The 21547-nt window shown below is 39.0% G+C and overlaps 1 protein-coding gene across 7 annotated transcripts in view; it reads left to right on the forward strand.

Annotated features, from left to right (window-relative positions):
• Positions 1-1117: 1117 nt before the first annotated feature.
• Positions 1118-21547, forward strand: part of AHI1 (Abelson helper integration site 1) — a 97994-nt gene continuing 77564 nt past the window's right edge. For 3 of the 7 annotated variants that reach the window (XR_007167860.2, XM_048075695.2, XM_048075696.2), the window contains exons 1-10: positions 1118-1304; positions 3866-3971; positions 4796-4867; positions 5742-5863; positions 11888-12498; positions 13056-13213; positions 14173-14386; positions 15464-15656; positions 17081-17176; positions 18747-18932. Coding sequence is in view for 6 of the 7 variants with exons in the window: in XM_048075695.2 (XP_047931652.2) it covers positions 4858-4867; positions 5742-5863; positions 11888-12498; positions 13056-13213; positions 14173-14386; positions 15464-15656; positions 17081-17176; positions 18747-18932 (1590 nt within the window). In the remaining variant the exon portion in view is untranslated. Of the gene's footprint in view, positions 1305-1361; positions 1515-2585; positions 2678-3479; positions 3598-3865; positions 3972-4795; positions 4868-5741; positions 5864-11887; positions 12499-13055; positions 13214-14172; positions 14387-15463; positions 15657-17080; positions 17177-18746; positions 18933-21547 lie in introns of those variants that run through there. The other 4 variants (XM_048075691.2, XM_048075690.2, XM_048075692.2 and 1 more) reach the window with 4 other exon arrangements.

Here is a 21547-nt window from a genome sequence, read left to right on the forward strand (position 1 = left end):
ACAGGCAGAGCAGGTAATTAGGGGGAGAAAAAAACAGCATCTGACATAATATTTGAGAAACAAGCAAATGATTTCAATATGTATAGTCTGACAGAAGGTCTAACTCTTTGACAGAATTCTAGGCATAGTACTCTTGGGAACTGTATATCATTATCCTGGTAAGGTTGGACTGGTGCTTAGGGACATGGTTTAGTGGGTGACATTGGTAGCATGGTGATGGTTGGACTAGATGACCTTGAAGCTCTTTTCCGACCTTAATGATTCGATGATTCTACAGTATCTATCCCAAGCATTAACCCACCTCTAGGTTGTACCAATGGCACATGGGCAGCTGAAGGCTGATTTTACTTGACTTCACTTCTGAACAGATACGGCCATATTCGTCCAAAACCTACATGCGTTTCTGGGTCTAAAACGTGACCCTCCCAGTGTTCGAAATAACTTGGACATCAACAATTTATTTACTTTTTTATTATTAACAAATTGCAAATGAACAAACAGTTCTTCCTTAACAATAACAATAAATCATTTCTTACTGCTGGAGAACAAACCATTGCGTAAGTTATCTACTAAATAAACACAAGAAATTAAGTATCTACATAGCTCAAGAATCTGCATAGCTTCAGTACATCTATTTGTAGTATTTTCAAAAGCTGATGTCTATGCCATTCAGCTCATAGAAAACCTCCTGAGTTCAACAAAGAGCATCACCCAGGTGTTTCATCCTTCTGTAACCAGCTTTCATCGTTAGGCGGACCTCAACAGAGCTACTTCTGACATTTTTGAAGTGGATGATGTAAATGGCTTTTGTTACTAAAGCTTTTCACAAGTTTTGTTTTCAAATTTCCAATTTAAAAAAGGGCAAATTCCCCGAAACGGCCACTCCTCTGAGCTCCTCCTCGGGCCACCTCAGCCCGCAGCGGCCCCATGGCTGAGCAGAGAAGGGCAGCACCACCACAGGCAAAATCCCAGGCGGGGAGGGAGGCACCGCGCATGCGCGCGGGCACGCCCCTTGCCCCATCCCCCGCCCGCCGCCGCGGCTTAACGCGCATGCGCGCCTTTATGGCGGGAAACCACCCGCGGCTGCCGTATTTAAACGGGGCCGTGAGGGGCGCGCGCGGCGCATGCGCAACGGGCGGGACGCTGGGTGCATGCGCGCCGTTTCCCTGGCAGCTGGGATTGTTTTCGGCCGAACCACCTGCGTGGCGCTGCGGAGGGGGGAGGGCGAGACCATTGGAGGAGTGAGACAGGGGCGGCCGCAGCAGCAGCAGCAGCACTACTAGTACTAGGAGCAGCAGCAGCACGTGAGTCGGGGCTCGGGGGGCGGGGGGAGCGGTGCGCCCCGGCGGCCGTTGCGTCTGTACCCGGCTGGGGCGGGCTGCAGCGCGCGGCGGCGCCCAGCGCCGTGCCCGGCCTGTGAGGGCTCTGCCAGCCCCTGCCGGCGCGTCAGGCGCCGCGCGTCCCCTGGGTGCTTGGGTGCTTACGGGGTGATTATAACGAAGTTAGCTTTAAAGGTAGCGCGAACGCCCGTTTCTTAAATAAAAATGTTGTAAGGCGCGTTAAAAAATGCCTAATTCTTAAATCCGAGGGGTCCCGCTACAGGACGACTGATTTTGTGTAAAAGACGGAAAGTAAACAAAGCCTGATAGCCACCCTAGGTGGCACTCGCTCGTTGCAATAGAAGGAGAAAAAAAAAAAGTGTTTTTAGTTCATGGAAATCCTCAAATGTGCAGTTATATTCTGTCAGCTCAGCTTCCAAAGTGGTCCAAGTGGGGTAGGGAACTTCTCAGTTCCCGCTGTTTAGTACAAATTATGTGTGTTCTGCTTCATTGTAAGATACGTTGCTTTTGGGATTGTCCTGTTATGGTGATTAATTGAAGTCTTTTTTTCCTGAAAGGTGTGGCTCATGACATGCCTTATGACATTGAGAATGCCCATTTTACAGATGCAGAATGTAGCTACTTATTCTGTTGTAAAACACTGTGAAAACAACAAAAAATTGATGGAGAATTGTTTAGAAACATGGGTGAAATATTAAAGAGCAAGTTACATTAATTTCAGGGAGGTGTCTAGTAATTCTTGGAAGATTTCATGATATAGTTTTCCTGGCTATTCCTGATGGCTGGAATATACCGCTGTTCCCAAATACATACTTTTGTCACTCCTGGATTGCTTTATGTTAACTAACATGGAAAAGATCAAATATGGCCAGGCATAAGTGCATTTTGCCAGATTAATCTCTATGATAACTGAGTTTATACAGATTGGGGCGCTGTGGTTGCTGAACTCCAATGTAAGATTAAATCTCTACTATTTTAAGGTGAGATTAAACTGAGTAAACACTCTTGTTCTTACCCTGTTGATTAATGATCTATATTTACACAAAGCTAATAGTTGCTTTAATGCACCATGTCAAATGTCATGTAATTCTAAATTGCAAGTGTGTATGAAATACAAGGACTATCATTGTAGGACTTCACCTCAATTTCATTGTCGCAAGAGGATAGATTATTTACTGAATATATAGAGGTAAATAGAAAATGATGCAGTCACTGGTGAACTTGGTGAATCTATGCATTTTACAGAGAACGCTGGTACATACAAGTTGAGCCAAGCATTTGGAAAGGTGTTGGTTCCATTATAAGCAAAAGGATCTTCAAAATTAATTTAGCTGCAGGTTTGTTGTTTGTTTGTGTTTGTGGTATGGTTTGTTTATCCTTTGGCTATAAAGTTATTTCAATAGTTGAAACGCGTATGCGCTTTAGTTGTTGTGCTGTTTTGTTATGTATTACCTCTTACTTTTTTTTAAACTTGAGAGTGCTTAATCATTTCATTTGTTGTTTATTTGTTTATTTGTTGTGAGGTGGTTGAAGTCACTAAACCAATCATAACAGAATCTTGTGTGTTCTTGTCATTCACCATGAATGATTAAAGTGATTGAATGTGCTATATTTTATCTTTTAACTCTTTCAAATTATAAATGTTTTCTAGCTGATTGTGAATCAACTACTTGAAAAGTAGCACTTAATGACTATTACTTTTAAAATGGTCCTTTTGTATAACAGGTTAAATTTCAAGGGTAGATTTACTTTCAGTAATATTTTCTGTTTTTCATTTCCTGTAAGAATTAGGCATTTGTGTTATTTTTAACAGTTATTGTTCAGTTGTGACAGTAAAGCTTTGCTTTACCAGTCAAAACATTTTTAGTAAGGGAAAATATTCCTACCCTGTGGGTGAAAGCATGAAATTACACAACAAAACATTACCTGTGAAGTCACTTCTGGTCATCCTTGTAAATTTCAAACATCCTTAGGAGCTGTTGGATACTTAGTATAAATGCTTTGCTTAGTATACAAAATAAACTAATGACACCGGGAAACTGACTAAGCAGCACTTCTTTAATCCCAAACCAACCCCTGTGCTTCGCTTTTTTTTTTTTGGTTTGGTTTTGCAAGCAGGCGGGCCAAACTACTGTGAGTAAGAAATATGAAATGACCTGAAATTTTGTAGCCTGTGGGGGACAAGGAAGAAGCAAATAACACTGTGAAAGAGAAATGAGAGGGATCTGAGGGTACTGTAGTGCAGATTCTGGGGCACGTAAGTGTGTACTTGTAAAATACATTTGCCTGGGAGTGATTTATAGTGTTGAGGCTAAGTGGTATGCATGGCCTGCTTTCATGCTGTTAAACTTCCTTAGCTCCAAATCAGAGGGTCCACATGCAAACTGCCTGTTAATAACAATCTATCATCTATACTAACTCCTAAACCGTATTGCAGGAGTTGTTGGGAGAGTGCTAGATGGGTTGTACTAAACCTGTGACAAGGATGATTTAACAATATTTACTGGTATGTCTTAATTTACTAGGACTGGTGTAGTGTGGGTGTCCGGTGGATGTGCGAGTGACGTCTAACAGACGGCGTTCTGCAGGGAGGACGTGGAGCTGCTGCCTGATGTGCTGTTGGAAGGGCAGGTGGGTATGGGAGTGTGCTGCATGGAAGGCTCAGGGGAACATAACATATTCATAGAAAGCTAGGTTTCATTAGTTCCACTGTTTACAAAACAGCTTTTTGTATTAAAGGTTTTTTGTGAAACATTATGATTTTTTTGTTTTTGATGAGAAGATAAAGCTGTGTAATAGTTTTATTTGCCTTCCAGCTTTGGTTTGAATTACATTTGTAAGCTTTTCTTCACAACCAGGAGGGCCTAACATTTTTTCTTTAAAGAAATGAGTTTCATGTGATTGCTTGTCTGTTTTATATAAAATACAACTGCTTTATGTAAATGTAAATATTTAGGGATTTGCAATAAAGTTAGATTTGCTGGCAGCTGTGAATCTTTTCATTGTAGGCGATCAGTTGGCTAAAATGTGACTTCGTTTATGATGCTATCAGACAGGAAACTGCTTAGAAAAACTTCAATATAAATGGCTTCATGGTTCGCTATTTAAATACACTGTACAGTTGTTTTTGTGTTTGTGGTGTTGCTGTTTGATTGTCTTTTGTTTTAAGATTGGAGAACTGCAGTACTGAAATACTGGCTATTATCTAGAAAAATACCTATTTTTATTGTCATGGCAGTTTTTTATTTGCTCTCAGGTAACTAAGTATCTCATATGCTGAGCATTCTGAGCTGAGATCTGAGAGAACTTCTTATAATTTAGAGAAATACTTATTTCTAGACCGTTTGTCTAAAAGGCCTGTACTCATCCTTGATATTAATTAGTATGCATTCAATTTGTAGTTTCAAGTCTATGGACCAGTTATGTTAATTAAAGTTGTTAATTACTTTAAACAGAATGGTGAATTCTGAGGAAGAAGCATCTGGTGTGCTGAGCCGCTTTTAACTGAGGACTGAAAATGCCAGCAGGTAAGAACCCTTTGTGTTTCATTTCTAATGTGTATTTTATAGTCAGAATTATATGATATGTGTTACTTCTGTCCATAAATTTTTCATCCTGCATTGTTTCTATTTTGAGTCCATGCTTATAGCTGATTTTCAAAGTATTGTTTTTGCTATTATTTTTTGTTTTAAATTTGAGGGCCTCTGTAAATGTTTTCGTTTCAATGACATATGCTAAAGCTAAGGATTCAGTAGCCTTTTTTAGTGGTGTGACACAATGCATTTTTAATACTTTCACTGCAAGTTAACCATTACTTAGGTGGGGGGGCAGGGGGCTAGAACACCTACTGCTTCAAGGATTGAAATGCTGCTGATAGCACTGTCATGGAAGTCAGGGGCTCTCAGGGCTATAGCTGATTTCAAATCCATGGGCACTCCTGCCTCTTGCAGATCTGCCCATGGTGATGCTCTTCTGGCTTCTAGGCTCAGTAAGAACCCAGAGCTGCCCCTTCTCCTGGGGACAGTTTGTCATCTCCATTGTCAGTGTACTACTGCTCATAAACAATGAAGGGAATAATCTGTCGTCTGCGTTGGCTGACCCAAGGTTTGCTTGATGCTTGATCTTGATGTGTGTGCTGTTCGAAAATCTCCTTTCTTCACGAAACAGTAAACAGTGCCAGTTTCAGCAACAAGTAGCAGTGTGGCATGTTTGTACAGTGTTGCCGAGTTATCCTCCTGCAGTTTATATAGTCAGTGGAAATTCTTAACTGAATACTAAGCAAATTTCTTGGTAAATTTTTCCTGATTAAAATAATTCCTCTCTACTGAAATTGTAAAGTATGATTAGGCACTCTTATAGCAATGGTGATTATTGAATCATAGTCCAACTTTCTTTTTTCAGTTGAAAGTGAGGCAAAGGCAAAAACCAAAGTTCGCTTTGAGGAAATCTTCAGACGTCATGCTGGCCTAACAGACAACAAGAAATCAAAGAAAAAGAAGTTCCACTCTCAAGAGAATATTGTGGTAAGTTTGAACACAGCCATGCTTTGTTTGGTTGCCTTTCTTAGTGGAAAAAGACCACAAAAATGTATTGTAGAAAGGAGATATAAACTTTTTTTTTTAAATATAAAGAGTATTTCTGCCTGTATCTTTTGGTTTTGATGTGGCTTTTATTTATTGTTTATGTACCATAAATTGATCCTTGTAATTCAGAGGCACTCCAAAATTATTTGGAGTGTAACATTGGTAAAGAGTAAGTGGTGTACACAGGTACGGACTCATTTAAAGTATGTCAATACTTTTTTTCCATTCCATTTTTTCAGAAAAGATTTAAGATTTTCATATTCAGTGTTGACTTCAGTGGGAGTGTGAATGATGGACTTGTAGGATCATGGCCATAACGTTATTTGGTCTTGAGAGTAATAATACATCTGTGAGTTGAGAATCAATGAGAGTTTAGATAATCAGCAACTTTATTACATTCCCTAAAGTTACTGGTATAAGTATTTAGAAACAATATCAAATAACATTTGAAATGTACTATTTTCATTTTGTTCTCTGTAATCAGCATATTTCTACATGTGCTGAACTTTCATTACATGTATCATTGCAGTCCACCTGTTTTTAAGATATTTGCCTTAGCTTGTGACTTGAAGGTTAGGAATGCTTCTATCAACCTGTCTTTATGGTTAGATGACATCTTCATTTGTGGTGTATCTTCCATTAAAAGAGCCTGTGAGATTCCTGTAAGTTATGGTTCATATTGTAACTTTTTTTCTAAGCAGAAAAATAAATGTTTGTGTCCTATATATCCCAATTATTGACTTTTAATGTTTAGAATTTCAAAAGAAAGAAAATTGATTAAAAGGCAAATGTTCCTTTTTTATTTTATTTTTTTTCCCTGTTAGACTTTATGCTGTCAATCTTTTTTCTTACAATTGCATCCATACCACATGTTGGAAGTGAATGTTCATTCTTTTATAACTTAGTTAAGACAAAGAAATGATATTTTCTTGAATACCAAAATTGCACATGTATTTATTATGTAACTATTCTGAATATACTTATATATAAAACTTATTGTCATGTTGTCATACAGAATGCAACTATCTATTTACTCTCATAAATATTTTAAGCTTACTTTGGTTTTAAAACTGGTCTTTAATCCTGAAGATTCTCACGTAAAACACTACTATTTTGGAGTTGGCTAGAAACACTTGCAGTATAGTCATGGTGAGCTGAAGCAAAAGCTAATGGTACAGAAGCAAATTAAGAAGCATTTTTAGTATCAGTGTGAAAGTCGAACTTTATGGTTTTGTTGAAGCTGTAAACTTAAACCTGTCGAAGTACTGAAGAACTTGAAGAACATGTATTGAAATACTGCAAAGACCATTTTGAGTATTTCCTTAATGTGTGGCAAAGATGTAAGAGCTCAGGTTGATATTTTCCATGCTGGTTGCATTCTCGTAGAAATTTCTGTAAAAGCTTCAGCTTTCTTTTCTTAGTAAGAAATGTGTGTGGGAGAAGAGGAGATGGAGGGGGTTGTTTGGTTCTGTTGCAGTTTTGTTCACTTCATATAACTTAACTGTGTAGTGTTTTGTGTGTCTTGAAATAACATGGAATTTGTCAGCAACGGTTGTCTTTGTGTCACATAATTGCCATAAATGGTTTCCCAGGTTTGATCAGAAACAGGTCATGGCTGAGAGTGTGTTTCCAATGGAAATGTTCCAGGCTGTGCTTTTGCCCTTACTGAACCTTGCTTTTCTTGAAGTAATAAAACCTTTCCTGTCATAGGCCACTGTTTCCTTGAAACCTGAGTTTGGAACTGCAGGAGGCTGCTGTGATTTTAAATGTCAGAAGTGAGGGTAAAGAGACCTCTTGTCTGCTGTGCTCTGTGTGCCCATTGTCTGGAGAGAAAAGAAGCAGAATGACTGGAAGGGGAAAGGCCATGACAGTAGGGTAGATGAGTTCCAAGCCACAACTGATCGAAATGAAGGGCAAGTAATGGAGATAGAGATGTCAGCTATGGCCAGTGAAAGGCCTGCTTTGTCATTCAGCTTTTGCTGCTGAACTGTTTCTTCTAACTCAGTTCAAGTGTGTTACATACAGGTGATTGCTTTTAGTTCTTTCCTCCTTCATTTCAGATGGAGGGTCTGTACCAGTATCCATGTCTCTGCCTAAGACCTAATCTGATGCAAATAATGTTTTAATTATTATATTTAATTAAATGGTATGTGTAGAAAATGTGGCCTGAATTAAGATCACACAGTGTGTCTGAAAAATTTGTTTCAGCTACAAATCCTGCAACAGCTTTGTGTTGCTTGCAGTATCTTTTAATGTTCCTGGAATTTGCGGCAGTTTGTGATTGTGTTTTCCTTGATTATGAGGATATTCTGTTTTTTGTTTGTGTTTTTTTCCTTTTTTTCTGAAGGATAAATTTCCTATAATCAAGTGACTGTGTACTGTATTTTTGTGGACAAATGTTTTTGTTTGTAGACATAATAAATAACAGGTTCTAGTAAATATTTCAAGCAGGATTTTGCAATAACTAGGTTTGTTTTAGGAAATGACTCTTGCATGCCAAAGTTATTTTAGAAACTCTCAAACAGGTCAGATATGAGTTTTTGTTATTGTTTGTTTGGGGTTTCTCAAAGAATTCCACTTTATGTGCTTGTGGTTTAACACCAATAGGTAGCCAGTCACCACACAGATGCTCTCTCACTCCCACTCCTCAACAGGATGGGGAGAAAAATACAATAGGGGAAAAAAAAAAGCTTATGGGTTCAGATGAGGACAAGGAGATAATTCATGAATTACTGTCACGGACAAAACAGACTCAGCTTGTGAGATTAATGTAATTTATTGGCAACTGATAACAGACTAGAGCGGTGAGAAGCAAAAGCAAACTACAAACAACTTCCACCCTCTTCTACTTCCCACACACCAAGATGCACAAGGAAATGGGGGCTCCCTAACGCTTCGTCTCCACCGCTCCTTCACGGTCCCTCTCTGCCCCTGCTCCACGCGGGGTCCCTCCCACGGGATGCCGTCCTTCCCGAACTGAGCCTGCGGGGGCTGCCCACAGGCAGCAGCTCTCCAAGAACTGCTCCCACATGGCTCCGTACCATGGGGTCCATCCGTCAGGATCAAACTGCTCCAACATGGGTCCCCCATGGGCAGCAGCTCCTGCGAGGTCACCTGCTCCTGTGTGGTCCCCTCTCCATGGGCTGCAGCTCCATCCCGGTGTCTGTTCTAGTGGGGATCCTCTCAGGAGGCCACAGCCTCCAGGTCAGGTCCACCTGCTCCACCGGGGGCTCCTCCACAGGCTGCAGCGTGGAGATCTGCTCCGTGTGGGACCCATGGGCTGCAGGGGGACAGCCTGCTCCACCAGGGGCCTCTCCACAGCCCGCAGGGGAACTGCTGCTGCCTGCCTGGAGCACCTCCTGCACTGACCTTCGGGTCTGCAGGTAGGGCTGTTTCTCCCCCATTTTCTCACTCCTCTCTCCGAGCTGCTGTTGTGCAGCAGTTTTTTCCCTTCCTTAAATCTGCTCTCGCAGAGGCCCACTCAGCATTGCTCCCTGGCTCGGCTCTGGCCAGCGGTAGGTCCCCTTTGGAGCCAGCTGGAACTGGCCCTTACCTGACATGGGGCAGCTGCTGGGCTCTGCTCACAGAGGCTGCCTGTGCAGAGCCCCCCCCCCCCATCCCCCTACAGAGCCCTCCTGCTACCAAAACCTTGCCATGTAAGCCCAGTACAGGGCTTAAGGCATTAATGATCAAAAATTAGCATAACCTTAGTTATGGTCACTGATGTGTCTTAACAACTGTTGGTGTGTTTTAACCTAGATTCCACATGCTCTGCAGTTAAAGCCTATCAGAAGAGGAGGTGGATAATCTATTAGCATTACTTTATTTTTTTTCAGTTTTTGCAGAGCTCATTGCTTTAAATACTATTTTCTTTCCCTTACTTTCTCTTTTTCAAGTTATTTATGTGTTCTTCCAGATAAATCATTGACTTATGAATAAAAAGGATGTTAGTGGTCTATTTAAGCAAAAAAAGGTGACGGTACAAGACAGGCCTTTTCATGATTTCATGTTGAGATAATTTAAACTATTTTTAGACGTGGGGAGCTAAAAATAAAGACACCTACTGAAAAGTTACGTGGATGGGTTTTGATTTTTCTGATATATTTGATAAGTATGCTTAAATTAGGTTCTAGATACTTATTCATTTCACAGTATCAGAGAAAGGTTGAGGTTAGAAGGGACCTCTGAAGATCATCTAGTCCAACCCCCCTGCAGAGCAGGATCACCTTGCCTCCTGGGCACATTGCCCAGGATCGCACTCAGGCGGGTTTTGAATATCTCCAAAGAAGGAGACTCCACAACCTCTCTGGGCAACCTGTTCCCCTGCTCTGTCACTGCCACAGTAACGAAATGTTTCCCCATCCTCAGCTGGAACTTCCCATGTTTTGGTTTGGGCCCGTTGTCTCTTTATATTTTATTAGGATAGTGTTGTTTAATATGTAGAGTGAGTAATTCTAGTTAGTGCATTTTACAACTTTCTAGTTTCAGACTTCAGCTGTTAAACTTTTTTTTTGTAGCACTGCTTTTATTTGATGATTTTCCTATACAAATAATAAACTTCTGTGATTTTTCCCTCCTCCTGTGTTTTTACTCATGTAATTCCAACTTTTTCTTTCTTCTGCCTATTCGTTTGTCAATGGGTATAATACTTTCCTTGCTCTCCATGCTCTCTCTTTGAATGTCAGATGTGAGTAAAACAAGATAGTGATGAAGGTTTGCAGGCTCACGTAATTCTGGCCATACAGTGTGGAGGCAGTTGACTTGCATAATGAGTATACTCTTCCTAGTCATTGAATATTATTATACCCACAGGCTAGCGTTTTAAAGTCATGATCCTCCAAAATGTGATTGCCACTGCAACTTCACTCTCTGTCCATGTCAAGTATTTTCTTCTCTTCTTGTAAGTTTATACATTTTGGTGATCATACATTCTTTTACACATACTGTCCCTTCCTAAAAATGTTTGAGACAAATGTGATTTTGTAACTGAGAGAAGAATCCTAGCTAGAAGTAGAAGCTGGCCATGTTTGTTGAGGGAGGAAGGTCTCAGCAAAGAAAAGATTGTATGCATTCTGTGTGTATGTAAGCACATTCTTTGTGTTTTAAAGTCCTTTTGTAATGTTTCGTATGGAAACTCCAGAGTTTTATTTAAGAAGATAGAGTAAATGAACCACGGTGACTTTATAGAAGCTCTATCGAGGAACAGCAATCTGTGTGTCAAGCTTCTTACAGAACTGGGCATAAGTTACTTGCTGTGTTGTTTGTAGTTATGCTGGTTAGTAAATCAGGAAAAGACACCTGAAGGAGGAAGGAAAGTTTACTACATGTTCTCTAAAAAAACACTAAAAGTGGTCAGAAGGAGTACAAAGACAAATGTATTAACTGAGATTAATCTCTGCTAGTTTTACTAGGCTGGTCTTTAGATTAATTATTTGTCATTTAACTAAGACTAATATGGATTTTTTATCTTTATATATACTCTTGGAATAAGTTTTTGGAATCAGTTTTTCAGTTTTAACACTTTCTAATATAATTTCATTATCAGAAAGTTTGTCTCTAGCTTGGATTTTAAATGTTCTTAAACATTTAAACAAATGTTTTCATGCTACGTGTTTTCTTTAAGGGTTTCATAGTGTAAAGCATTCACGTATACTTATGGAGTGGACTTGCGGATTTCTTTTTTCCTGGATATACATAAGAGTCATTTAAAAACATAGTGAAAATAAACTGAAGGTGAAGTGTCCAAACATAATTTTCTGTTTGTTTGTTTGCTTTGTTTTCAGTGCAAATTATCTGTTGTCTTTCAATTTGTCACTTGTTAATTTTAAGTAAGAAAACTTAGATCCTTGATTTCATTTTGCTTTTTTCTTTGTGTAATTTTGCTTAAAAAATAACAAAGTAGCATGTTCATCCTTAGAATGTGATTTTTATTACAAGTATGTTTTATATTCTTTTCCTTTATAGCTTGACACCTTTAGAACTAATATTGATCTAACTAAAGAAAGTGGGAATGATGAAGCAATTATACACAACACATATAAACCTGAAGAAGAGAGTCCCCGATTTACAAAAAATAAACTCAGAGAGAAAGCATCAATTGCAGAGAAGATAAATAATGATATTGTTAGTGGAGAGGCAAACAAACAACCAAAGTCTAACAAGAAGAAAAAGAAATCACTGTTACAAGAACAATTTAATGAGGAGGAAAATTTATATGAAGCTAAACTGGAGAGTTTTGAAAAAAAGATAAATGATTTTCCAAAGAAAAAAACAAAAAGTAAATCACAAACAGATGTACCTCATCAACAAGGTGATAGAAAGATTAAAAATTCCTTGACTGAAGTGAGAAATGTAACTGAATTAGAAGAGGAAGAAGAACTAATTCAAGCCTATCAGCTGCATGTGGCTGAGGAAGAGGTAAATGCAATTAAAAAGAAAATAAGAATGAAGCTTAAAGAACAGATGTCTGAATTTACTTCCACTGTTCAAAGCCACGAAGTTGCACTGAATGATGAAGTGGGCAAAAAGAAGAAAAAGAAGAAAGAAATCACAGTATTGTGTGAAGCTGAAACAAGGTACTGTGATAAACTACCTTACAACAATATGAAAACCTTTGCTGAAAGTTCATACACACATAGTATAGTTTGTCAGAGAGCTTTTACCTGTACATTTTTTTCTAAGTGATGAACAAATGGATAATTCTGTTATGGAAATAATTACTAAATAGTGTTTCATAATGCTGAGATTAATATTAAATTTACAGATTTTGTATAACTTTTTAAAAAATACCATTTGATGTCTGTTTTATGTGGAACCCACTCTTAACCATTTAGTATGTTCTTTTGGTAATGAGTGATGGCCCTAATCCAGCAAAAAAACTATATACTTAGCTTTATTCAAATGAATGGTTCTGCACACACAGGAAAGTGTTTGGAATGGAAAAAGGAAAGAGACGAATTCCGGGGAGCCCGGGGTGGGGGGAGGGGGGCGAGAATGTTGTATTTTCAAGATCCACAGATGATAAGTTAGAGAACTGAAGATGAAGTTTCAGGTGGATTAATGATGTTAACAAACAGTTGTATTCATATTTGCAATAGATTGCAATTGCTGACAGTAATCCGTAACGTTTCAGTGCAATGTCCCTTTCTGAGCTACAGCATCACCCAGCAGAAGATAGCAATGAAAATCATTCATTGGAAAGGCAATTTGTATCAGGAGGACAGAACCTGGAGGAAAGCATGGAAAAACAGAAACCAAAAGCAAAGAAGGTTAAAAAGAAAACCAAAAAAGGTATGCCAGCAAAATGTTAGAATGGTGTGCTGCTTTATCTAAGCCTCTGTTTTGTTTGTTTTTTTAAAGTATTTTGCCTGTAGTACTAATGAAAGTGACTGAGACTGATGTTGAAGTTATTGAAGTTTATTTAGTTACTTGTATTTTTGTGCTTCCAATTCTAATACTTTTTTTTAAAGGAAGTTAATTTGATGTATCTATCCAAAATCTTGAGAATTCTTTTACTGGAGATAACTTTAGAATTGTGAAGTAGTTAACAAGTGTCTTTTAAGAATAATATTTTATATATCTACCAACTTTACAGTTCATTACTTAGGTGCATATTCTAATTGCCTTTTTGTTATTTCATCACTTCTTATTTGCATTGTAAAGGCTGTATCACCACTGTTTTAATGTGGTGCTCTATTTAAACATAAGAAATACTTTTTCACACAACATATACTAGAGAGTTGGAGAACTCATTTCTTCAGATGTTGCAGAGACCAAAATAAGTGATTTTTTTTTAAAAGGGACCTTACACAAATTCACGAGGAATAGGTCTTTTGATAACTATTAAGGGTGGCAGTCTTACTTTAACTTCTAAATCAGGATGTTCTTTAGCCAATGTTTGATAGATTCAGGCTTTTTTTTTCTCTTTAAAAAAAAGCTGTAGGCTGAGCAGGATACTGAACTGCATGAATTTTAAGTCCTTGTGGCAAAGAACTGTCAATTAAGAGAAAGACCTCTGCCTTTAAATAAAAATGTTTGTTAATAGGAATAGATTGTATGAATTTATATATACTATGCATTCAGTCATTCAAATTTTATGATTTTATTTAACCTATTACAAAAAGAACATATGAAATACTATTACTTTACCATTTATTGCTAAAGGAATGCAGTGGTTTTGTTCCTTTAAACTGCCACTAGCAGAACATAGTAACTTCTGGTTGTTGTTGTTGTTTTATTACTATTTCTAGAAGATAACACAGGAGTTACTGCAGAAAATGATGAGGAAATGAAGGATTCAGAAGTTTCAGTTCAGTCTAAATTTGGTTTTGATGATGATCTTGTATTGGGAGTTTATATCCATCGATCTGATCGACTTAAAACTGATCTCCTGGTATCTCATCCTATGGTTAAAATCCACGTTGTTGATGAAAGAAGTGGCTTATATGTCAAGAAGGATCATAGGTGACTTTTTTTAATAAACTATCTGTTGTCTGTGATAAATGCTTTTTTTTTTAATCCCTAGAAAATGTAATATGGAAGTAACCACAGAATGGCTTGGATTGGAAGGGACCTTAAAGATCACGTAGTTCCAACCCCGCTGCCAGAGGCAGGGATGCCACCCACTAGATCAGGTTGCCCTGGGCCTCATCCAACCTGATCTTGAACACCTCCAGAGATAGGGCATCCACAACCTCTCTGAGTAATCTGTTCCAGTGCCTCACCTCCCTCGGAGTGAAGAATTTCTTCCTAACCTCTAATCTAAATCTCCCCTCCTTTAGTTTAAAACTATTCTCCCTCCTCCTGTCATTATCTGATTGAGTAAAGAGTCTCTCCCCATCTTTTTATAAGTCCTCTTTAAATACTGAAAAGCCACAATGAGGCCAGCCCACAGCCTGCAAGGTCATTTGTTCGCTTCTACATCTCGGATAATGCAGATATACATACTGTAAATTTGGGTGGTATTCCTTTCTTTTTGAGTTTTAAACACTCTGCACTACTACTAATGCTGTCAAGGTTCATGCATTTACAGCATGGTTTATTCTATATTCTTTCCAGAGAGAAAATTTCTCAAATCTCAAAAATATGTAGAAGCCAAGATTAGAATAAGTAAGCAAAATTCTTGTAGCATAAGTAGCACTTGGCTTTTCATTTTCATAAAAGGACTTGTAAAATCCTGAAATGAAGTTTAGTTCTTTGTATTTCTAATCACTTCAGTTGCCTCTTTCTACTGTCATTATTGATACGTATCCCAAAAAACAGATTTCAACCCTGCTTATGCATAGTGATCCTGAAAGAGTCTATGGAATAAAGTTGGTCATAGTAATTTGATTGCTAGGGTTTTGCAATTCAGCCTGTTGCATTTCTACATACATTGTCAATTGCCTTAAGCTTTGTGTGGCTTTTGATTTTTATTTTTCTTTTAAAATCAAATAAATGGTATCTTGTATTTGCTTTCACTAACTTAAATTACTGTTTCATTTGAGATTCCTTTTTTTAAGGCATTATAACAATTATAACTGTTTGGAAATTTTCAAACAGCGAGAGGAAAGTTTCATCTTATTATGAAGAAGAACAAATAGAGCATGTTCTTCCTATTATGACACAACCATATGACTTCAGACGGTTTAAATCAACAGTTCCAGAATGGGAGGAGCAAGTAATATTTAATGAGCGCTTTAGTTACTTTATTCAAAATACTGAAGAAAGCCCTCGGGTAATTCTGTTTTTTGAGGTAAGATTAAATATTTAAAATTTTTGCTTGTTATGATTTTGTGTTACATTTGTGTTTCTTCAACGGTATAAATTTCTCTTATTCAGATGTCTTATTTCAGTTATATTGAATTAATAGCAAAGCTTTAAGATACAGCATTAAGTGGAGATATCAAAAAGCAGTATTGGTGATTGCTAATGTTATTTATAAGCTAAAAAACATGTTCTGGAAGCAGCAAGGGGAAGAAAGCTTTCTTATGAACTCATGAAACTTATGAACTTGAAAAGATTTATAAGATTGTTCTAGATCAGGAGGGGTGGCACCACATAAAGAGGATATCAATTTCTTTCCCACATTCTTGAAATATGAAACAAAGTTTAAGCATGAGAAACTCAAAGATGGAGTCTGTCTGCTTGTAGCAACACCTTTTCTCTTGTACCAATGAACAAGCTGTTGCCTTGTTTTCCATTAATTTTTTTAGATATCTGCTTCTCTCTCATTCTTCATAAAGTAATTATTAGTTCAGCCCCCAATCTGGTTGTATTTATAGGAAAAAAAAATTGTGGAGTATATATTCAACATAATTTTCAGCTCAAGTATTACAGTATTTATAAGAATGTATATATATGAGATTCTGCAGTATTAAATAGAAAACAAAAAGCTAATGCAATAAATACTTTTTAATTTTAAAAAATATTTCATATACATCGTATATACAATATTCCCGTATGTTTCTTTGTGTTCTGTGATGCTCATAAATGAACACATTTATAGAATTAAGAGTCCCTGGTTACGTAGGACAAAAGTAGTTACAGCTGAGTGTAAAGATTCTTCATCGGAATCACATTAACAATGGAGAGCCAAAGTATGACTACACTGAAAGCCTACTGTTTGATTTCAGTGTAGGTTTTGAAGTAAAAATTTCAAGATAGAATGATATACTGGAAGAATTACAGGAGTTGCTAAATACAAGAAGATTCTGGTCTGATAAGAAAAATGAAGAATCTTGTGGGCATAACTGATGAAGTTAGGAAAGGACCTAACCATTTTTGACCAACCATTTCCAGCTAGATTAATTTACAGCTGGTTCTGGCTGTAGGATTTATTATCTATATGTATGATTTGTGAACTATATAGGATTTATGAAAATTACACATGAACTTTTTTTATTTTCTAATGAGACAGAAAGGAAGAAAATTTTTTTTTAAGATCAGATTTATGTTCTTTTTTAAAATACGTCGTATATAGTTATGAGGCAAATGCAAAAGGTTCTGTTACCTCTAATGGTGTACTTGTGTGGAAGAAGTACTGTTTTTGTACTTGCCTAAAATTGAAATCTCTTTAATTTAATGAATCACCTCTAGCATATTTTCAGCAGTATTTTCTATTAATACTAAGTATATATTCATTAGAAGTACACTTATATTCCTTGTTAATGCTTGCAGATCCTTGATTTTCTAAGTATGGATGAAGTGAGAGCCAACTCTGATACACAAATTCAGGAATGTGGTTTCCGAAAAATCTGTTGGGCATTTCTAAAGGTATCGTAAATATTTCAAGGAAGAAGCAAAAATTATAAACATTTTTTATTAAAAGTTATCTAAAAGAAACTAGCTTTTTCTGTAGTGGTGAAACATTTCTGAATATTTCCAGACAACAGAGATGAAAAACAAATCTTTTCTCGCCTGTCTGTTCCCTCCTTTCCCTCTCCTTTCCCCACATAAAATCCATAGGAATACATTCATCAGTGAAAATTTTTTTTCAAAAAAGTATAGGATGTGTAAGAATTTTGCTTATTTGTCAAGAGTAGATTTATTTTTTTTAAATTTTCATGAGATTGTCTTTGCAAAGGAAAGAACAAATCTGCTGATTTATGTACCTCGGCTGTGTTGTATTTTAATGGCATTTTTAGTTTTCTGGTCTTTGGAAAGACTCCCTAGCCTGATAATAAAATGTCATTTTTAGATGCAAAGCCTGAAATGAGATATAGGTAGTTTAGCCCACATGTCATGTACCTTTTTCTCCTTTTTAGAGAGACTTTAGTGTGCCAAATGGGACTTCTGAGAGCTAACAAGGTATTATGTGCTCTAACTTGCCTGAGGATTGTACATTTTGACCTACCCCTTTGGATGGTAGATCTTGACAGTCATTGAGCAGTCCATAGCATGAGACATACAGGAGAGGATAAATGGACTGCAAGCTTAGGGGAAAGCACAGGGACCTCCAGGTCATTCTGTACTGATTCTCTTCTCAACACTTCCCAACGTGAACCTGCAGAAATCAGGGGTGTGGTATTCCCTGTCTGGGTGTATGTCTGGGCATTCAACACAGCCTACTACTGAGCAAATGGAAGGATGAATTTCAAGCTCATAAATACAAATAAAATTACAACCTGTTCTTCATTACTTATTCTTTATTACATCTATCCTTTCATCTATCAGTCAGAGTAGAAGCGTCTGGATAAACAGTGGTCAGTGTTAATGGCAGTAGGTACACAAAAAGGAAAACACAAGCATTAATTTCTGATTTGTTCTAGCAGCATGTATTGATTTTTAATCAGTAATAGGAATTCATTTTTCTAACTCTATTTAGATCAATAAAGAGAACTCTTCTCTCAGAAACTGGAAGAGTTAATGCTTTCATGTATCTTCTGCTCTGAGTCAATGAGACAGAATGGGAAGAAAGTCTGCTCTGAGTCAAAGCCTTACCTATGCCCTTTGCTGTAGCATTCAAACTTACGTGGGTGAGGAGGCAGGAAGAGGCTTTTCGTGGATTTACAGTCATTTGAGATTTGGGTGATTCCAGCAAGTGGTATTAAAAAAAAAAAAGTCAGTGGGACTGCAGAGGGCATCTCACCTACCGGATGTTGTCACTGTGCACATGAAGTATATTTAAGAACTAGACTGCCATCTAAGCTTTAATCTTAGTGATTTGATGAAGGGGATATTTAATACATGCTTATTTTATTACAGCTTTTAGGAATAAACTTCCCCAATGGGAGGTGGATTTTAGAGTTTATCCTGTAGTTGTTTACAATATTAGAAATACTCTAAGACTTCTATTAATTTTATGTTAATGTAATGCTTCTTCTCTTTTTAACTGCTCTCCCAGCTTGTTGGTGCAAATGGAATTCTAAATATTGGTGGAAAACTCCGTCTGCAATTGTATTACCCACCTCCAAAGACCAGGTCACATTCAAATGTTGTTGAGGTTTATGACTGGTGGGCAAGCTGTCCTAGAAATCGTTACCCATCAACTTTATATGTAACCATAAGAGGCATAAAGCTTCCAGATCACGTGAGTTAAATTAAATATATTTACAGATACACAGACTTTTCTGTAGGAGTTAGTAACTAACTGGAGTGTATGTATGATGCATCTGTAAGCGTGCATATAAAAGCTGTACTTACATGTAGGATATAAAATGGTTAGTGTGTAACTAGTTATAGTAAGAACTTTGCATCTTAAGATTCATGTTCCAAACTCAGAACTTCAGAGCTATCTTTAAAAAAAAAAATAGACATTCTCTCCTGTGTGCAACTTTGCATATTCTGCCATTGACAGTCAGAAAACTTTCAGGGCATGTTCTGGAAAACAGGTATTCCTTCTCATTAGGAGAAACACTATTTTAAGTTACAGGGCTTATGCAGGTGTGTAAACTCTGTAAGTGAGAGGGACAGTAAGTGACTTAACTCTGAATTGCTTTAAATTTTTGCTATTTGATTTTCATGTATGAGGTTTCTTCCAGTCTCTTCATTTTTCAGATGTAAAAATGTAATGCATTTAAAGTTAAAAGTACTTTTTTAATCTTTTCAGATATCACACTGTTCATTTTAAAACATTGTTCCTGATAATTAATTTCACAGTATCACAGATTTCTAGGTTGGAAGAGACCTCAAGATCATCGAGTCCAACCTCCAACCTAACACTAAGTACTCCACTAAACCATATCGCTAAGCTCTACATCTAAACGTCTTTTAAAGACCTCCAGGGATGGTGACTCCACCACCGCCCAGGGCAGCCCGTTCCAATGCTTAATAACCCTTTCGGTAAAGAAGTGCTTCCTAACATCCAACCTAAAACTCCCCTGTCGCAACTTTCGCCCATTCCCCCTCGTCCTGTCACCAGGCACGTAGGAGAACAGACCAACCCCCACCTCTTTACAGCCTCCTTTAAGGTAACTGTAGAGAGCGATAAGGTCGCCCCTGAGCCTCCTCTTCTCCAGGCTGAACAAGCCCAGCTCCCTCAGCCGCTCCTCGTAAGATTTGTTCTCCAGACCCCTCACCAGCTTGGTCGCCCTTCTCTGGACTCTCTCGAGCACGTCCATGTCCTTCCTGTAGCGAGGGGCCCAAAACTGAACACAGTACTCGAGGTGCGGCCTCACCAGAGCCGAGTACAGGGGCACAATCACTTCCCTAGACCTGCTGGCCACACTGCTTCTTATGCAGGCCAGGATGCTGTTGGCCTTCTTGGCCACCTGGGCACACTGCTGGCTCATATTCAGCCAACTATCAACCAATACTCCCAGGTCCCTCTCGGCCAGGCAGCTTTCCAGCCACTCATCTGCCAGCCTGTAGCTCTGCTTGGGGTTGTTGCGCCCCAGGTGCAGGACCCGGCACTTGGCCTTGTTGAACTTCATACAGTTGACCTCAGCCCATCGCTCCAGCCTATCCAGATCCTCCTGCAGAGCCTTCCTGCCCTCGAGCAGATCGACACACGCACTTAGCTTGGTGTCATCTGCAAACTTACTGAGGGTGCACTGGACGCCCTCATCCAGATCATCGATAAAGATATTAAAGAGGACCGGCCCCAGTACCGAGCCCTGGGGGACACCACTAGTGACCGGCCTCCAACCAGATTTGACTCCATTCACCACAACTCTCTGGGCCCGGCTATCCAGCCAGTTTCTAACCCAGCGAAGCGTACGCCAGTCCAAGCCCCGAGCAGCCAGTTTCTTGAGGAGAATGTTGTGGGGAACTGTGTCAAAAGCCTTACTGAGGTCAAGGTAAACCACATCCGCAGCCTTTCCCTCACCCACCAAGCGCGTCACTTGGTCATAGAAGGAGATCAGGTTCGTCAAGCAGGACCTGCCTTTCATAAACCCATGCTGACTGGGCCTGATCGCCTGCTTGCCCTGCAAGTGCCGCGTGATGACCCTCAAGATAATCTGCTCCATGAGCTTTCCTGGCACTGAGGTCAAACTGACAGGCCTATAGTTCTCCGGGTCTGCCCTGCGGCCCTTCTTATAGATGGGCGTCACGTTGGCTAGCCGCCAGTCAACTGGGACCTCCCCCGATAGCCAGGACTGCCGATAAATGATGGAAAGCGGCTCGGCCAGCTCCTCCGCCAGTTCTTTCAGTACCCTCGGGTGCATCCCATCCGGCCCCATCGACTTGCGCACATCCAAGCTCCGTAGCAGGTCGCCAACCATTTCCTCATGGATAGCGAAGGCCACGTCCTGCTCCCCATCCCCTTCCACCAGCTCAAGGCACTGGGTATCCAGAGAACAACCGGTATTGCCGCTAAAGACTGAGGCAAAGGCGGCATTAAGCACCTCAGCCTTTTCCTCATCCTTAGTAACTAGGTTTCCCCTCGCATCCAGTAAAGGATGGAGATTCTCCTTAGTCCTCCGTTTCGCGTTGATATATTTGTAAAAGGATTTTTTGTTGTCTTTAACGGCAGTAGCCAGGTTGAGCTCCAGATGAGCTTTGGCCTTTCTGATTTTCTCCCTGCACAGCCTCGCTACATCCTTGTAGTCCTCCTCAGTGGCCCACCCTTTTTTCCAAAGATTATAAACCCTCTTTTTTCTGCTAAGCACAAGCCGCAACTCTCTGTTGAGCCAAGTCTTCTTCCACGCCGGCTCGTCTTTGGGCACGTGGGGACGGACCGCTCCTGTGCCATCACGATTTCCT

The sequence above is a fragment of the Anser cygnoides genome, chromosome 3 (genome assembly GCF_040182565.1).
Source record: "Anser cygnoides isolate HZ-2024a breed goose chromosome 3, Taihu_goose_T2T_genome, whole genome shotgun sequence".
Taxonomy (NCBI): Eukaryota; Metazoa; Chordata; class Aves; order Anseriformes; family Anatidae; genus Anser; species Anser cygnoides.